General features: G+C 41.8%; 2 protein-coding genes across 3 annotated transcripts in view; one reads left to right on the top strand and one right to left on the bottom strand.

The window, feature by feature from the left end:
- The window catches only part of KNTC1 (kinetochore associated 1), a 29,741-nt gene extending 29,053 nt beyond the window's left edge, over nucleotides 1–688 (bottom strand). Inside the window, exons 1-2 of the mRNA XM_033075971.2 lie at nucleotides 563–688; nucleotides 337–457 (exon numbers count right to left, since the gene is read on the bottom strand). Of these exons, the coding sequence (XP_032931862.2) occupies nucleotides 337–457; nucleotides 563–688 (247 nt within the window). The remainder of the gene's footprint in view (nucleotides 1–336; nucleotides 458–562) is intronic.
- A 926-nt stretch (nucleotides 689–1,614) lies between these two features.
- Nucleotides 1,615–15,312, top strand: RSRC2 (arginine and serine rich coiled-coil 2). Of its 2 annotated transcripts, none has more exons than XM_033075845.1 (10): nucleotides 1,615–1,721; nucleotides 4,042–4,198; nucleotides 4,734–4,777; nucleotides 7,354–7,544; nucleotides 8,471–8,614; nucleotides 11,961–12,083; nucleotides 12,180–12,259; nucleotides 12,805–13,037; nucleotides 14,232–14,321; nucleotides 14,649–15,312. In XM_033075845.1, exons 1-10 carry the CDS (start codon nucleotides 1,716–1,718, stop codon nucleotides 14,826–14,828), a joined length of 1,248 nt encoding a protein of 415 aa, XP_032931736.1. In that variant the 5' UTR covers nucleotides 1,615–1,715; the 3' UTR covers nucleotides 14,829–15,312. The 2 variants fall into 2 exon arrangements, with proteins under 2 accessions (XP_032931736.1, XP_032931737.1); XM_033075846.2 differs by lacking the exon at nucleotides 1,615–1,721 and adding an exon at nucleotides 5,679–5,756 and having other exon boundaries at nucleotides 4,151–4,198; nucleotides 7,332–7,544.
- Nucleotides 15,313–15,536: the final 224 nt, after the last annotated feature.

Raw genomic sequence — 15,536 nt, 5'->3', positions numbered from 1 at the left:
AGATTTGGGTTTTGTCAATAAATATTAACACAAGAATTGGACAATAAAGTGTCCCAGATTTCTTCAACAAATTATTTTGACTAAATGAAGCACAGAAAGAGGCCTACAGGGAGTGGTTTCAGTATCCATTATTCCCACTTTAGTGAAAAGTTAGAAAACATTCTGAAATATTTAATTGCGTCCAGAAGCCAAAACCACTTTTTATTACTTAGGTACTTGTTATAATGCTTCCCTTCACAGGACAGTCAGACACTTCCTATGTTTTCCTGTACAAACCTGGGTATTTTAAAAGCCAGTTTTCACATGCCAAGTGGAATTCCAAAGGAAAGAACTCACCAAACTGAATGTGCATGAGGAGAGACAGCCCAGTGCTGTCCAGAAGTGCCACAGATCTGTCCACAACAACAATGCTGCCATCCCTGGAGCTGCATGCATGGAGCTGGGGGTTCTCAGAGACCTGGGAAAGAGAAGACTATTTCATACAGGAGCACTTCAAAAAACACAACAAAGAAGCGCAGGTAATTATTAAGACAGACAAAAGCAGGGCTTTGATGGGTTGTACCTTTTCTGAAGATGTGATTTGCAGCAGTGTATCCACCTGGTACAAGGCGGTGCCACACTCGTGTCCCAGCCCCACAGGGAGCTGCCCGGTGTCCTCGTTCAGCAGCAGCTCGATATCGTTCCACATCTTTACCCTGCGATAAACATTTCAGGAACATCTTGTAGGGCGCTAAAATGTTACACGGTTACAGGCAAGCTGTTAGTTTTATTACTGTATGGGGACACTGTGCCAGGAAGAATGGCTGTGCAAGAAACTTCATAAGGATAAACAGCGTGTTTAGAACCAAGTGAGCAGCGTGGATCTCGGCCAGGCTGAAGCCTCACCGGTGACACTCCGGTACATTCGGGACTCACCGGTGACACTCCCGTGCCCTCAGGATTCTCCTATCCCCTCACCGGTGACACTCCCGTGCCCTCAGAACCCCCCGATCCCCTCACGGGTGACACTCCTGTCCCCACAGGGTCCCCCCGATCCCCTCACCGGTGACACCCCCGTGCTCTCAGGATTCCTCGATCCCCTCACGGGTGACACTCCCGTGCCCTCAGGATTCCCCGATCCCCTCACCGGTGACACTCCCCTCCCCGATCCCCTCATGGGTGACACTCCCGTGCCCTCAGGACTCCCCGATCCCCTCACCGGTGACACTCCCGTGCCCACAGGGTCCCCCCGATCCCCTCACCGGTGACACTCCCGTGCCCTCAGGACCCCCCGATCCCCTCACCGGTGACACTCCCGTGCCCTCAGGATTCCCCGATCCCCTCACCGGTGACACTCCCGTGCCCTCAGGACCCCCCGATCCCCTCACCGGTGACACTCCCGTGCCCTCAGGATTCCCCGATCCCCTCACCGGTGACACTCCCGTGCCCTCGGGGACCCCCGGCTCCCCTGACCGCGCCCCCTCAGCCGCTCCGGCGTTTCAATTTGGCGGGAGCCGGCACAGCCCCGACGGGTGGCGGCGGCGGCCAAACCTCCGCGAAGGCGAACGCGGCGCCCGGCCCACAAGGCACCGCGCTCCCCCGCGCTCCCCCCAGCGCCACATCCGGGCACCCGCAGCGAGGGCGGGCGGGGCCGCGCGATCGCTGTGGCCGCGCAGCCGAGGGAGGTCGAGCCCTGCGAGATCGTTGCTGAGGGCCGGCGGCCCGAGCGCTCGGTCATGGCGGTGAGCGGCGGTCGCTGCCGGGGATTTGGAGCGGGGGTGGCGGGGAAGGGGCTGAGCGGGGCAGAGCTCGGGAGGGCCGGGTCGGGAGCGGTGTGCGCGGAGACACAAAATGGCGCCCGCCGCGCCTTGGGCTGCGGCGCCATGATGGGCTCGGGGAGGGGCGGCCGCGCTGCGCCCACCGCTTCGATCCTCGGCTCCAGAAGTTTCTGTTTCGTTCCTGGGGGCTTGGAGAGAGGAGAAGACTCCGTGGGACTGAGCCCTGGTGGTTCCATGGCTTTGGGGAGAAGCGCTGTGGCCGTACTGGCGTTTCTCATGGCGACTGTGGGGCGAAGCTTCCCGTGAGGGGAGCGACTTGGTGTCTGTGCCGTGTTAAATTGTTATTCCTTTCCTTTTCTTTGCCCTTTTTCTTTGTGTTTGGTCACAGGCTTTTTTGCATTCAAATAATTCGCTCACATTCTGCTTTTTATGGTTAATATCGATGAGAAGCGCCTCTGCTGTAGTTATCACTGCCTTTCATGTTCAAGCAGGTTCTAAGTGTGGCTTTATTTTCTCTGAAAAAATCTGTGATCTGGTAACGTAGAAAGGTGTTTCACCCCCAATTGAGTTGAAGAATCAGTAGGAGTTATCAGAGAGTTAACCTGGTGTGGTTAATTTTTTTCAAATTTTTGAGTGTAAAAAACTAAAACCCCAGGAACAAAAAAAACTAACAAACAAACAGGGCTTGAAGGTGATAAAACTGTTCAGAGTTGACTTAAAGCATTTTGCAATGTCCAATCTGGTAGTTAAAGTTCTTGTCTTGGAAGTTTGACTAGTGGTGAAACAACAGGGGGACTGTAAACTTTTGGAGAAAATGAAATACTTTCTAATTTTTTTTTGTTGTTGTTATATAACTTTGATAAGAGTAAGATACGTTTTTCTGTAGAAGGACTGTAATTATGTACTTTGATTTTGCACTTAGATTAAAGCTACTACTGCTATATTTAGAGGTTCCTCTGAAGTGTAGGTGAGCGGCTTATTCAAGGTAACACTGAGCCTGTGGCCAGTTTGAGACCTGAGAATAATCTCAGAGAGTTTTGGCAGGTTTTTAATTGCTGTTCTTTTTTGTAGCGCAGAGATTTCCCTCCGGTGCAGAGCACAAGGGCACTAATGAGCAGCACTGTGTAAATAATGAGATTGGTAGCCTTGGAAAATGTGGCAGTGGGCTCAGTGTATTAATGACAATTTGTAATATCTGTTGTGGTTTAAGAAAAAGTAGCTGCTTGTTTTGAAAGCAGTGGATGTGAATGAGCATTTGAGAGGTTTTCCCATGTTTTGTTCTGTTTGCAAACTGTTCTGCCAGCTGCAGCTGGTGGAAAACTGCAGGTTGAAGTCCTCTGCTACATTAAATTGTCTTCCTGAATAGCAGTTCTGGGCTGAATGATGTCCTTAGTGCCATCTCCTGCAGCCCCGTGTTGTCTGGAAGGTTTGATTGTCACTGGCAGGGAGATCAGAGCAGGAGCAGTGAACCTGTGAAATCATTAATGGGAGCACATTCACCTTCATAGTGTGTGCTCTTCCACTGTTCCTGCCAGTGCATTGTACAGCAGCTGTACTCATTTACCTCTCACACACTCAGTCACAGAATATCTTAATTTCACAAAAGCAGTTTTTGGATTTAGTCCTCCTAGATGAAGGTTTAGGAGTGGAGGGAACAGTTTGTTTTTCATTATCTGAGAAGAGTCTGATCTTGGAACAGGTGTGTGCTCTCATACAAATAAATATTTTTGCAGAGATAGTGCTGAGGTGTTTCCTCATTCCAGACTGACCTGTCCAGCCATTGCACCTTACTGCATTTCCCTTCAGAGTTCATTCCACGCTTCAGAGCACTCTGGGGATTTTGTGCTGGGCCTCAGTAATGCCCAAACTTGTCAGGTCACTCAGATCTGTTGGGACAGCATTGAGCTCAAGTAATGCTGGTCATGGAAATGCTGAAAAGTGATTGACCTACAAACACCAAGTAAAGAAAACTCAGAGTTTAGTGTTACTGATAGTCTTAGAAGTACATGGAAAAAGTAAAGTACAGTTTAATGAAGTGAGAGAGCAAAATGTGAACTTTATACCAGTTCTCTTTATTAAAATCTTGAAAAATCAGTCTGCATGCAGTTACACAGTTCACTGCAAGTCTTTAAAGCTGTTGCCTAAGCATGAGGTGAACACAGCATTGTCTTTACAAAAAGAATAAATTAGATATATCTGCAGAGGAAGCATGAGGTAAATTGTTTCTTTTCTTGGTTTGCATTCCTAAGCTTCTGTTTCTTAAAAATTCTGTCCTCGTGTGTAGGGTAGTGATACAGAACGAGATGGAGTAGCCCCAGAAAAATCCTCTCCAGAAAGAGAGAAGAAAAAGGAACAATCAGATGCCTCCAGTTCCCCCAGAACATCAAAGCATCATTACTCGAGATCACGCTCACGGTCGAGGGAAAGAAGAAGGAAGTCAGGTAAGGTCTTGGTGGAAGCAAGTTGCTTGTGGAGCTGAATTCTCTTAGAAGCAATTTTGGGATAAAATAGACTGACTTAGCCCTAGTAACCTGTTAGAGTTGGGAGAAAATGGATCTCCTCACTTTTGGGGAGTATCCTAAATATTGAAAGTGCTGAGGGAAAAGGTTTTATCTTTGTTGAGGGAGTCGGGGAGGGGGGACACAGTCGGACCACACCAAACAGGAAACTGTCCCATTTTGTTTCCTTTTGATTAGATAAGCATAGACTGGGATACTTTTGCATAGTTACAGCAATAAGGTTACATGGCAGAAGAACATGATTGGAGTATGATGTTAAACAGTTTTAGAGCTTAAATAAATGCAAAGCACTGGGACTAACAGCTGGAGTTTGCTTTCTGCAATAGATACTTGATAAGTGCTGTTTACTTTTTAAATCTCAACTTTAAGGGATAGAATAATCAAAAAGAGGTAGAAATATTATAGCCAGGTGATCTCTTTATCTTGGTAAATGACAGTAAATGTTTTTTTCCTCCAGATACTGAAGGAAGAAAACACAGAAGCCGCAGCAGAAGCAAAGAGGTAATTAACACTTTGTAGTGTTTAGGTAATTGTACTTCTTAAAAATATCTTGTAGTAATGCACATATGTGTAAACTTATGTAAATGACTTAATGGTAAGTACAAGAAATTGAAAACTTTAAGCTTAAAAATGGATATGGAGAGCCTTTCATAGTGAAGCATGATTGCAGCCATCATGTTGACAAGGTAATAGTTTATAGAAAATGCTTTCAGAAACTAGTAACTTAATTTCTTTCTTTTTTTTTTTTTTTTAAATTTTTGTGGAAACAGCCAAAAGAGAGAGAGTTCGTGTGGAGAAGTAGAATGGTGTTCTTGATCACTTTTACAGAGCTTCCATTATCCAAAAGCCTTGTTCCTGGACAGTGTTCAGGACTTTGAATAATACATACCTGTCTACTTAGGTGTATTAAAAATAATTCCCCACCACACTGAGCTCTGTTTATTGCATCCTTTAATTGTAAAGGCTGTCACAGCTTGGCAAACAAGCTGAGTCAGCTGGAAATGTGACAGTAGCAGCAAAAATTTCAGAGGGCTGTCTCTTAAAATAAATGAATAAGTGTGTGTGTGTGAATATATAGGGGAGTGAGAAGAGACAGCATCAATAATGCCTTAAAAATAACTGGCTCACACATCAGAGAAGAGCTGAAACAAGCAAAGCAGGAGCATCAAAATAGTCCTAAAGAAGCTTAAGCCGTGTGGGGCTGGGACAGATAAGGCACTTTTTAACCTCAAACCCGGGTCAGGAACTTCTCCTTCCCCCATTCCAATGGAAGCTCTGGTAAAAAAAAAAAAAAAAAAAAAGAAAAAAAAAGAGGAAAGAAAAATCTAGGCGAGTTTTTGTGAAATTGAATAATTTATTGTTTAGCTCACATGATAACATTTCTATAATAAATCATACTCAGCGTGCTAATGCGCGAAGAGACTGAACTGAAGACGCTGCAGACTCAGATAGCAAAATTATAAGCCTACTTCATGATAAGGTAACTATTAGTCATTCAAACTCATATTTCCCTTAAAAATATCTTAAATCCGTTATGGGATATAATGGTGGTTTTATTATTGAGGGTGTGTCTGAAAGATGTGATTTAAAAAAAAATTAATTATTAAAAAAAAAGTGTTTAAAATCCTGTCCAGTGCTTGCCAGGCTGTTGGATCTAATCTTACACAATTTATTTAGCAGCTTTTGAGTTTTGCAGAGTGAACAGATGAGAAATGATCTCCCACAGTAGATGTACTGTTGTCATTCATTTGCAGGATTAAGCTCTGTCTGTAGACTAAATGCTGAATATCAATAATTCTTCTTAGTGTGTATGTGAGAACAGCTGCTTATATAGATTTAACATTAGTGTACAGAAAACCTCAACTGTGACAACTGATTATTAAAGGAGCTAAGAATAAAATACTGTGAAAGCAGGAAAATTATCTAATATTCTTGTTTACTTGAAGGATAATAATCAAATACATTTAGAAATGGATACATATTAATGAAGAATTAGGCTTGGGCAAGTGGATATAAACCAATTACAGCATCTTCTTCAGACTCATTTGAGAGAGACTTGTGATGGAACAAAAGGTTTTATAAGAGATTTAGACAAGAAAACCAAACACTTTTCAATAATTGAGGTTTATCTAGAATGCTTAGTTTGTGACTTGAGCAAACCATTATTTAAACAGAAGATTTAAGCAGGCTGGGCTTTTGTGCTAGAAAGGTTTCAAAACACACTGGGTATATTAAGAAAGGGTGTTGATGTCATGATTTAGTCTCTAAGGAAAGCACTGGCAAAAATCAGGCCTGACCTTGCTGAATATTTTTGGCAATGCAGCTATAAAAAGGAATCTTTTTTTTTTTTTTTTTTTTTTTTTTTTTAAAGGCACTGCAGGAAGGAATTGCGGTATAGTGGAGCAGCATATCTGTAATTTAAAACTACTGTGGGAAGTCTGAGTGATGCATGTTCATTTGAAATACTAAAAATGGGATGGCAGCCATGGAAATTATCACTTTGCTTTGTAAAAACTGTATGAAGTTACTGAAGAGAGTTTTGCTCTAGAAAATGATTACCTGATAATGACTAGAAGATTTTTTTGGTTCTATAAGCAAAATAGTTTGTCTGAAACTACATGTGGATTTTAGTAACTTACTACAGGGAAAACTCAGGCAAATACTAAATAGTCACTACAACTGTGTTTTTAGATATATATATATATGCATATTCATAAATTATCAGGTTCTTTAAGATAGGTACTTAGTGCTTGAAATGAAGACAGTAACTGAAAATGCCAGATTTTTTATTGCAATTCTGTGAGTCTTACATGGAAACACCATAAAGATACCTGGATGGATACCTTAAAAATCCTTAATAGACAGTGGGAGGAGGGAAAAGGGGGAAAAATGATAGTGTACTTTTGCAACTTTGGGTAGTTGGTGGCATTAGGTAAAGCAGCTGTGGCTCATGATTGAGTCCCACTCCTAAGGTTACTAATGTTGCATCACAACTTAGCATTTTTACCTTCTGATACCCATACTAACTCTCTTTGTTGCACTATTTTCCTGAAAGAACCAACTTCTTCTTAAAACAGGCAAGAAGACATGAATCCAAAGAGAAGTCCTCCAAGAAGCACAAATCTGAAGACCACAATGACAAAGAGCATTCTTCTGACAAGGGAAGAGATAGCCTAAATTCATCTGAAAATGGTGAGGAGAGGCATAAACGCAAAGAGAGGAAGTCATCCAGAGGGAGGAGTCATTCCAGATCCAGGTCTCGGGAAAGGTAGGTTGTTACATTTGATTATTGTGTGAGTGCATTTCCAAAAACCATGTTTGGAATTTCTGTAGAGTTCTGAAATGCAGCTGAGTTCCATTCTTGGCCTAGTGTGAAGCATCAACTTATATTGCATGTTTCAGTTTTCACCAGGCAGTGCATTTGTAGGTAGTTCTTTTGCAGATTGGTTCGGAATAAAATTGCAAAATAGCACTAAGACTTTATATAGGGATGTGTCTCACATTTATAATTGGTATAGAAAATATTAAAGAGAGTATTTAATGTATTGTCAGGACAGGAAAGCAAATACACCTTACAGTGACATGGCTCTTTGCCTCCCAAGTCATGAGCTTCCTCACAGGGAGTGCTGGCCAATCCTCCTTGCCTGGTGGCCCACCCAGCACATTCTGAGGGTAGGAGAATTGCCTGGGACAAACAGGCTGCTGCCAGCAGAACTTCTCCCCTTGTAGCTGAGGAATGTGCAGCAAACAGGGTAGCAAGGGACACGCTTTGGCTAATGACAGGATGTGACTCACAAGCTGCACCTTGGGCACCTCTTCCCAAAGGTCTCACAGTACCAAGGAGAGGAGCAGGGTGGTGTTGCCTTTGGATTTAAGACTCCTGCATCAGATTAGCTTGGCTTTGTATTTGTTTTGATATGTACAATTTAATGAATATCTAAAAATAGCAGTATTGATGGGTATGGTTATTTGCAGACACTGTGCAGCTCAGTTGTGGCTGGTGGTGGGGTTTGGTTCCTTTCCCATCTCATCCCTCAGCCTGTTCTAGGCTGAGCATTTCCATGTGTAGTTTGCAATGTCCCCACCCTGCCTGATGCATTGTGCCCTGTGGTGACAAACCCATGTGTAAATCCTGAAGTACAAACTGCACCTGAACACAAGAACATGTGTAAGAATTCGGGGCGTGTGTTTCAGACGTCATCGTAGTAGAAGCCGTGATAGGAAAAAATCCCGATCCCGCAGCAGAGAGAGAAAGCGACGCATCAGATCTCGCTCTAGATCAAGATCTAGACACAGACATAGAAGTAGAAGTAAAAGCAGAACTAGGAGCAGAAGCAGGTAAGTGTTACCTTCTATGTACGTGGTTTTGTTTGCTTGGACATTGTGTGGTGGCTGATGTGAAGGCTTTGCCAGTTAACGTCTGTTCAGTGCGGTTAAATGGGTTTGGCTTTTTCTCAGCTGTACTGACAGTGGGTTCAGGACTGGATGGTTTGCTTGATCTTACAGAAACATTGTTCTAGACAGCTGAAGAGTCTCAAGCTCTTGTCTTTTCATAGTGTGACTTGGTAGCAATAGTATTTAAGTGGGAAGAACTGAGGAATGAGACAGAGGTGACCCTTTCCTGTGTTTGATACAATAGTAGTGTGGTTGGCATACTGCTGTATTTATCCCTTCAGTTTGTGTACATCTGGTAAAAGGAAAGTTTAACTGGGAACCACTGGCTGTCAGAGCAGATGCACAGATCAGAAGCTAATTCTGATCAGCTCCACTAAGTTAAGTTAGTTTTTCTGTGAAGTGGCAATTGTTGTGGTGTTAAGGTAAATTTTGGTTCAGATGGGTTAGTTCTGATATGAATGTACTCTTCAGTGTTAGTGATTACCAGCTCCTGGTAATAAAGTTCAGCTTGAGAATATTTATCACATTAAATTTCTCCCTGGGTGCTTTGCTTTCTTCCTTAAGTTCTAGAAGCACTTGATCCAGACACGTACTGGCTTGGTCTGGCTCTATTTGACATAGCTGAGATTCCATACCTCACCTGGGGTATGCTGGTGTTGCCACTTTGATCACTGTTAGAAGTAAAAGTTCAATACTGATAATGCATTCAGTATTTTGGTGTGGAGGCTTTGTATCACCTTTGCATTTTTAATGCCCTTAAGATTTTCTCAATGGTGAAGCTGAAATGCAACTTAGTCACTGCTACAGATGTTTTGTTGAAAGTAGTTTGAATGAAAATCAGTGTCCCTGCAGAGCTGCAAGAAAGTGTTGACTGTTCCAGTTCTCTCAATAGTGTTTTCACCAGAATATTTTAAATTGTTCTGTGACTGGTTATGACTGCTCAGCATTACAGTGGAACATTGGAGTCTTTAACAATCACACTGGTGTAGTGCTACAACATCCCTTGTGAAACTGTTCAGAAGACTTAACCTTTCTGAAGAAGTAGTTGAATTACATGGTTTGTGTCGTATTTTTGACAGGCACTTTCTACCAAACATTGAGCTGGGGTGAGTAGAGCTGGGTCTGCAGTTGGTACACATTTCTTGCATTTAATGGTATTTAAGCTACATTCAGCATGTTGTGCAAAGCTTCAGCTCCCCATTTTTTCCAGTTCCTGTAGGTAATGTGCTCTGTTTAAAAGTCACTTTGAACATGGTGTGTAAAGGCTCCATGAAAACTTTATGTCCCAGAATAGATTTTTGGCTTCTGCAGTGGAATTCAAATTACCTGAAACATCAAATATGGGAAGAAAAAGTGAGGGATAGTCATAGCTTAGGAATTTCTCCAACTGGGAGCAGGCCTTGTGGGATGCTGGTGGACATACTGCAAGAATCCTTTTCTTCCAAGTGCTGGTTGTGTCCCACAAATCCCAGAGAATGGCAGTTGAGGCATAAGTTTTTTCTCTGGAGCTAGAACAGTTCATCAAGTTCAGGGCTCAGACAAAGCCTGGAAAAGAAGGTGGCTTTTGGGACAATCCTCAAGGCAAACTCTGCACAAGCCAGATAAAGTGATGTGGAACCTACCCTGTTAAAATTCACCTGTGAAAGGAATTCCCTCATTCCTGACATGCAGTGTTTGTTGTGTAGCAGTGAGCAGGCTGTGACAGAAGCATTTGTAAAGAGCAGAGCTTGACCTTCTCTTGATGGTTCTTTGCATAATGTCAGGCTCAGATTTTCAGGTGATCTGTCCTCATGGGCATTTAAACCAATCTTTTGGTTTTTGAGTGCCTGGAACCTCCTGGCAGTTCTTTAGTAGTGTGGCTCTGATTAAATGCTAGGTGGAAAACTTGACACCAACTGCTTGTTTCAAATGGAAATACTTCAATACAAAAGCTCAAATATTTATTTCCTTGATGTTTACCAGTGCAATAAAGCATCACAGACCAAAGACAAGACCAAACAACAATAGTCAGCACGGGGAAAAATGAAGGTATCTTTGAAACATGCATTACATCTTATCTCAGGAATGCAGATCTGTCACTTCCCAGTGCCTGAATCTGCATCTTGTCATCTTCTCTGAAAAGATAAGTCTTGCCTCCTTTGTATTCTACCAGATTTGTCATGTAAACAAGGATCTTTTTGTAACTTCAGTCTGCATTTCATGATGTTTGTAGATGCTGCTCAGGTTGCAAACAGAAGAAAGAGAATATCTGAATGCCATGGAAAGTGGCTGTTGTCAAGTTAACCATTGTCCCCAGTTAGCTTTGCCCCAAATGGGTGATAATAACATTTAAGTTAAAATATTACAAAACCAGCTTTGTGCATCTCAATTTACTGGTTATGGCAAACCTGGGAAAGTGTGAATGATATCTCCTGTAAATTAAGCTATGCTGAGCACTTCCAGTGTCTGTGACTTCTTTGTTTGAAACACCAATGTCAGAGGCTTAAACTGGGATAAACCCTTCTCTTGTACTGTAGATAAATGATCTGGCACAGAGAACTGCTGCTCATAGTACCTTTTATATGTGTTTGAGTAGCTGTTGTTTAGGTGGAATTATGTACAGATGTCCTAAGAATGACTCCTGCTTGGAAGGAGGTGGGGAGAAGGTTAGGAAAGAAGAGTTGAACTGAATGTTTTGGTATTTTGCTTAAAAATACATTTTAACTGGGTTCTTTTCAGATGGTCAGGCGCCTGGTAATTCAGAGTTCTCTTCCCAAGAGAAAGCCAAGACAAATCACATGTTCAGCTTAGTAGGCTCCCTCAAAGCACATTTAGGGAAGAGTATACAGAGGGGAGAGTAATAGTAATTTCCTGAAGTGCTATTCCACTTCTTAAATTGGGCCTCTTCAAGATGCTCCTTATTAACATAATTACAGTGCTTTGAGGTCTCTTATGGTTTTTAAACATTCTTCTAGCTTGATTAATTCAAGTTCTCTTGCAATTTTTACCAGAAATTAGATGATTTTTCTTAGGATTTAGACTCTCTAGAGCAAATCTATTTGTTCTGAACCCTGAGTATGAGAGGGTGAATGAATACCCAGAATTGCACATTTGCTACAGCTGGAAATCTGCAGTTTTAGCTCTGTGTTCTTACAAGGCGACTGTTGTAGTGTAAACGCTCTGAAAGCTTTTCTTGAGAGCTCCAAATGAATCATAAAACAAATTTTCAATGCTGTGAACAAATACTCTGTGAAATATCAAGCTACGTGTGTAGCTTCATTGTTTTAGCAACTGTTAAATTTGGTTACAGAGAGAGAAAGAAAAGAATTGAAAAGCCTCGAAGGTTCAGCAGGAGCCACAGCCGGAGTCCGAGCCCGCCGCCTTTCCGGGGCCGAAACACAGCTATGGATGCACAGGAAGCCTTAGCCAGAAGGTCAGAAATTGTGCTGCTTCTAATCATATGTGACATGAATAAGCTCCTGATGTTGATTTTACATGTCTAAATATTTTTATTTTTATGTACCTCTAGGCTGGAAAGAGCAAAGAAATTGCAAGAACAGAGAGAGAAGGAAATGGTTGAAAAACAGAAGCAACAGGAAATGGCTGCAGGTAGGGAATGTGTGTTAGATTAATTCCTGAGAGTACTATGAATGGAAAATAGATAATCTTGTGTTACAGGAGTGTTGCAGTCTTATTTAACAGTTGGACAGGTTGTCTTTATGTAGTTGTTAATAAGAAGCACAACAAGAACTAGGAAATGTTGAAGAAAGTAAAACTAAAAATAAGAAACAAATCCACAACAAAAATTATTGAGATTTCTTATTACTTGATAGTGTACAAGAAAAATGTTTTATGTTGGGCTGTTAAAAGATCTCATGATGCCTATTGGGCTGCTATTTGCACAGAGGTGTTTAGAATTAATTTCACTTGTTTCTGTTTCACTGAAGTTACTGCAGACTTGTTCCTCAGTTCAGAAATCACATTAATTTTATCATGCATTTGTTATCTGTGCAATCCAACTTCTGTTTAAGTGTTTGAGGCATTTGGTTTTTTTGTTAGGTTCTGTGGCAGGTTGGTGGCTGGGTTTTGTGTGTGTTTTGGGGTTGTTTCCCCAAGTCCCTGGTTCTTTCTAGCAAGTTCCCTTTGTTCCTCAGCTGCTGCAGCCACAGGAGGCTCCGTCATCAACGTCGCGGCTCTGCTGGCATCAGGGACACAAGTGACCCCTCAGATCGCCATGGCAGCTCAGATGGCAGCACTGCAGGCCAAGGCACTGGCAGAGACTGGCATAGCTGTGCCCAGCTATTACAACCCAGCAGCAGTGAACCCCATGAAATTTGCTGAGCAAGAGAAAAAGCGGAAGATGCTTTGGCAAGGCAAAAAGGAAGGGGTAATGTTGGCTTTTCTTACCTTCATGGACTCGTTGGGGAATATCTGCACTCACCTTAAGGATGCTGATGAATGTTATTTCCAGCTTTCATATCTCATAGCAAGTTCTGATACCAGCCTGAAGTAAGATTTCAGTAAAAGTTGGAGTTGGATTTTGATGATCCCTGTGTGTCCTTTGCAGCTCAGAATAGTCTGTGATTTAGGAGTGAAAGGACCAGGATAATTAATCCTTTAGTGACTAACAGTTGTGACACAAGACTGAAGGAAACCCCAAATGCCATAAAGCTTCAGAGATACAGTTAGATCTTAGTGTTATTTTGTGATTTTACCTGCAACTTGTAACTAAACATCAAATCCAGGTGGTCTGCCTTAACTGGGAAGGGATAGCTGAGGTATGGAATGTATAACCTCCCCTTTCTGGCACTGTAGAGATTTCTGATGTGGTGGTTGTGTCCTCTCCAATTGCAAATTTCAAAGACAAGTCTGTCCACCTTGCTGGTAACTTCACAGGAGCAGAGTAATGTAATTAATGCTAGCAAAAGTCATAAATACAAACAAGCCTTCAGGCTTTTGTGCTCTGTCAAATGCCTTTGCAATTACTGAAGTAAGGAAGGCATCTGTGGCAGTTGCTTTTTCAGAACATTGCTGGATTTCAGCAGAGCTTTTACCTGCTGTACTGTGGGAAAAATGGCCACTTTAATATTAGTATTTTTGTCATTTGTTGCTGTGGTACAGAAGTGTTTGTTAGGCTGGTTTCCATCTTGCAGCAGTTACACAACAAGCTCTTACCTTTACAGACTGTTCCACAAGATGTGAAAAACAAGCCAGTTCCCATGGCAATGGTGGGAGACAAAAGGGAGGGCAGGAGAACCTTGAATGCTCTCTGGGCAGTTCTTCCTGAATTGTGCTGTATATTCATTATTACAATAAACAAATTCATTTTTCTATAATTTACTTCAAGCCTGAATTCCAACCTCTGTGTTTTGAACACCATGGTTGGGTAGGCTTCCCTCAAAGAGCTCCTGTGAGGATGCTGCAGAAGGAATGGCAGACTTGGAAACCTTTTATTTCCAGCTCTGGTACAGGAGGGGTTTGTCTTCAGCACTGATCCTTTGCTTGCTGCTCTATTGTGCTGTTAATGGAATCTTAGATAAAAAGATGACACTTGTTTTTTGTTTTTTTTAAATCTGAACAGGATAAATCACAGTCTGCAGAAATATGGGAAAAACTAAATTTTGGAAACAAGGACCAAAATGTCAAATTCAGAAAACTGATGGGCATTAAGGTAAAGAATTCTGAATATACAATTAAGTTTATTAATTGCAGGATAATGATTTCACTTTTTATTTCAGTGTACCTTAACCAGTAAAGATTTTAAGCTAACGTGATGTAATTAAGAGTATTTAGTATTTAAGAGTAATTTAGTATTTAAGACTGTTTAGTATTTAAGTTCAGAAGCAGCATCTAAATTTGAATTTAATTCAAAAAGCAACTGGGTGAAGGCCTTGACAGAGAAAATTTGCAGCAATAAAGCCAAATGCTTGAATTGTTACTCTTGTAAGAATTTGTGAACCTCACTTGTCCAGAGCTGATGTTTGTGTTGTGTTTCCAGAGCGAAGATGAAGCTGGCTGCAGTTCTGTGGATGAGGAGAGTTACAAAACACTGAAGCAGCAGGAGGAGGTGTTCAGAAATCTGGATGCACAGTATGAAATGGCGAGATCACAGACTCACACGCAAAGAGGAATGGGATTGGGGTTCACATCTTCCATGCGAGGAATGGATGCAGTTTGAAAAATGGAAAAAACAAAACAAAAAAAAAAAAGGCTGTTTTGAAGTTTGGGACTGTGGAAGGTTCTTGTTCACGTGTTGGGTCCTTGTTCACCAAAAAGCTAGCATTCTAGCTTGCATGGGTGTTGCATTGACTTTAATTTATTGAAAAATACAATTTTTTTTGTAAATATCAGATTAGTGATACTGGTGTTAGTGTTGTAATCAGGTTATACCCACTTCCATTAAACTTGACAGAACTAGAGGAGGACAGTATTTTTTAGTTAAAGTTCTACTTTTCAAACCAAGCAGCAGATGGGATGAACTCATACATGGATATTTCGTGTCCACTGTCTTGTGTACTTTTGTACTTTAACCTTGTACAGTTATTTTCAATTCTTGAAACATGAAAGAAACATTGTGTAGATGTTATTTAGCGGTCTGGGCCAATAGGCACATAATCCAGTGCAAAAAAACTGGTTAATAATAAAGACATTTTTTTCTCTAAGGTCATATAGTAATTTTTCTTTTGGGCCAAATTCCCATAAGCCAGTTAAGAGAAGGGAAAACTTAAGGAGATTTTGCTTTGGTTCTTTTGAAGTAGGATTTGCCTAAAATACTGCATTGAGGGGTCTTGCTGCAGACACCCTACTTCAGATATTTTTGTCCTGCACGCTGCTGCTGCTGCCCCATCTCTCTCCACCGCTTTCCTTTTCTCAGAAGAGGAAGAAA

Source organism: Catharus ustulatus, chromosome 18 (genome assembly GCF_009819885.2).
Source record: "Catharus ustulatus isolate bCatUst1 chromosome 18, bCatUst1.pri.v2, whole genome shotgun sequence".
In the NCBI taxonomy this organism is placed as follows: domain Eukaryota; kingdom Metazoa; phylum Chordata; class Aves; order Passeriformes; family Turdidae; genus Catharus; species Catharus ustulatus.
Note: the sequence above shows the minus strand (reverse complement) of the source record. Positions and strands in the feature narration are given on the sequence as shown.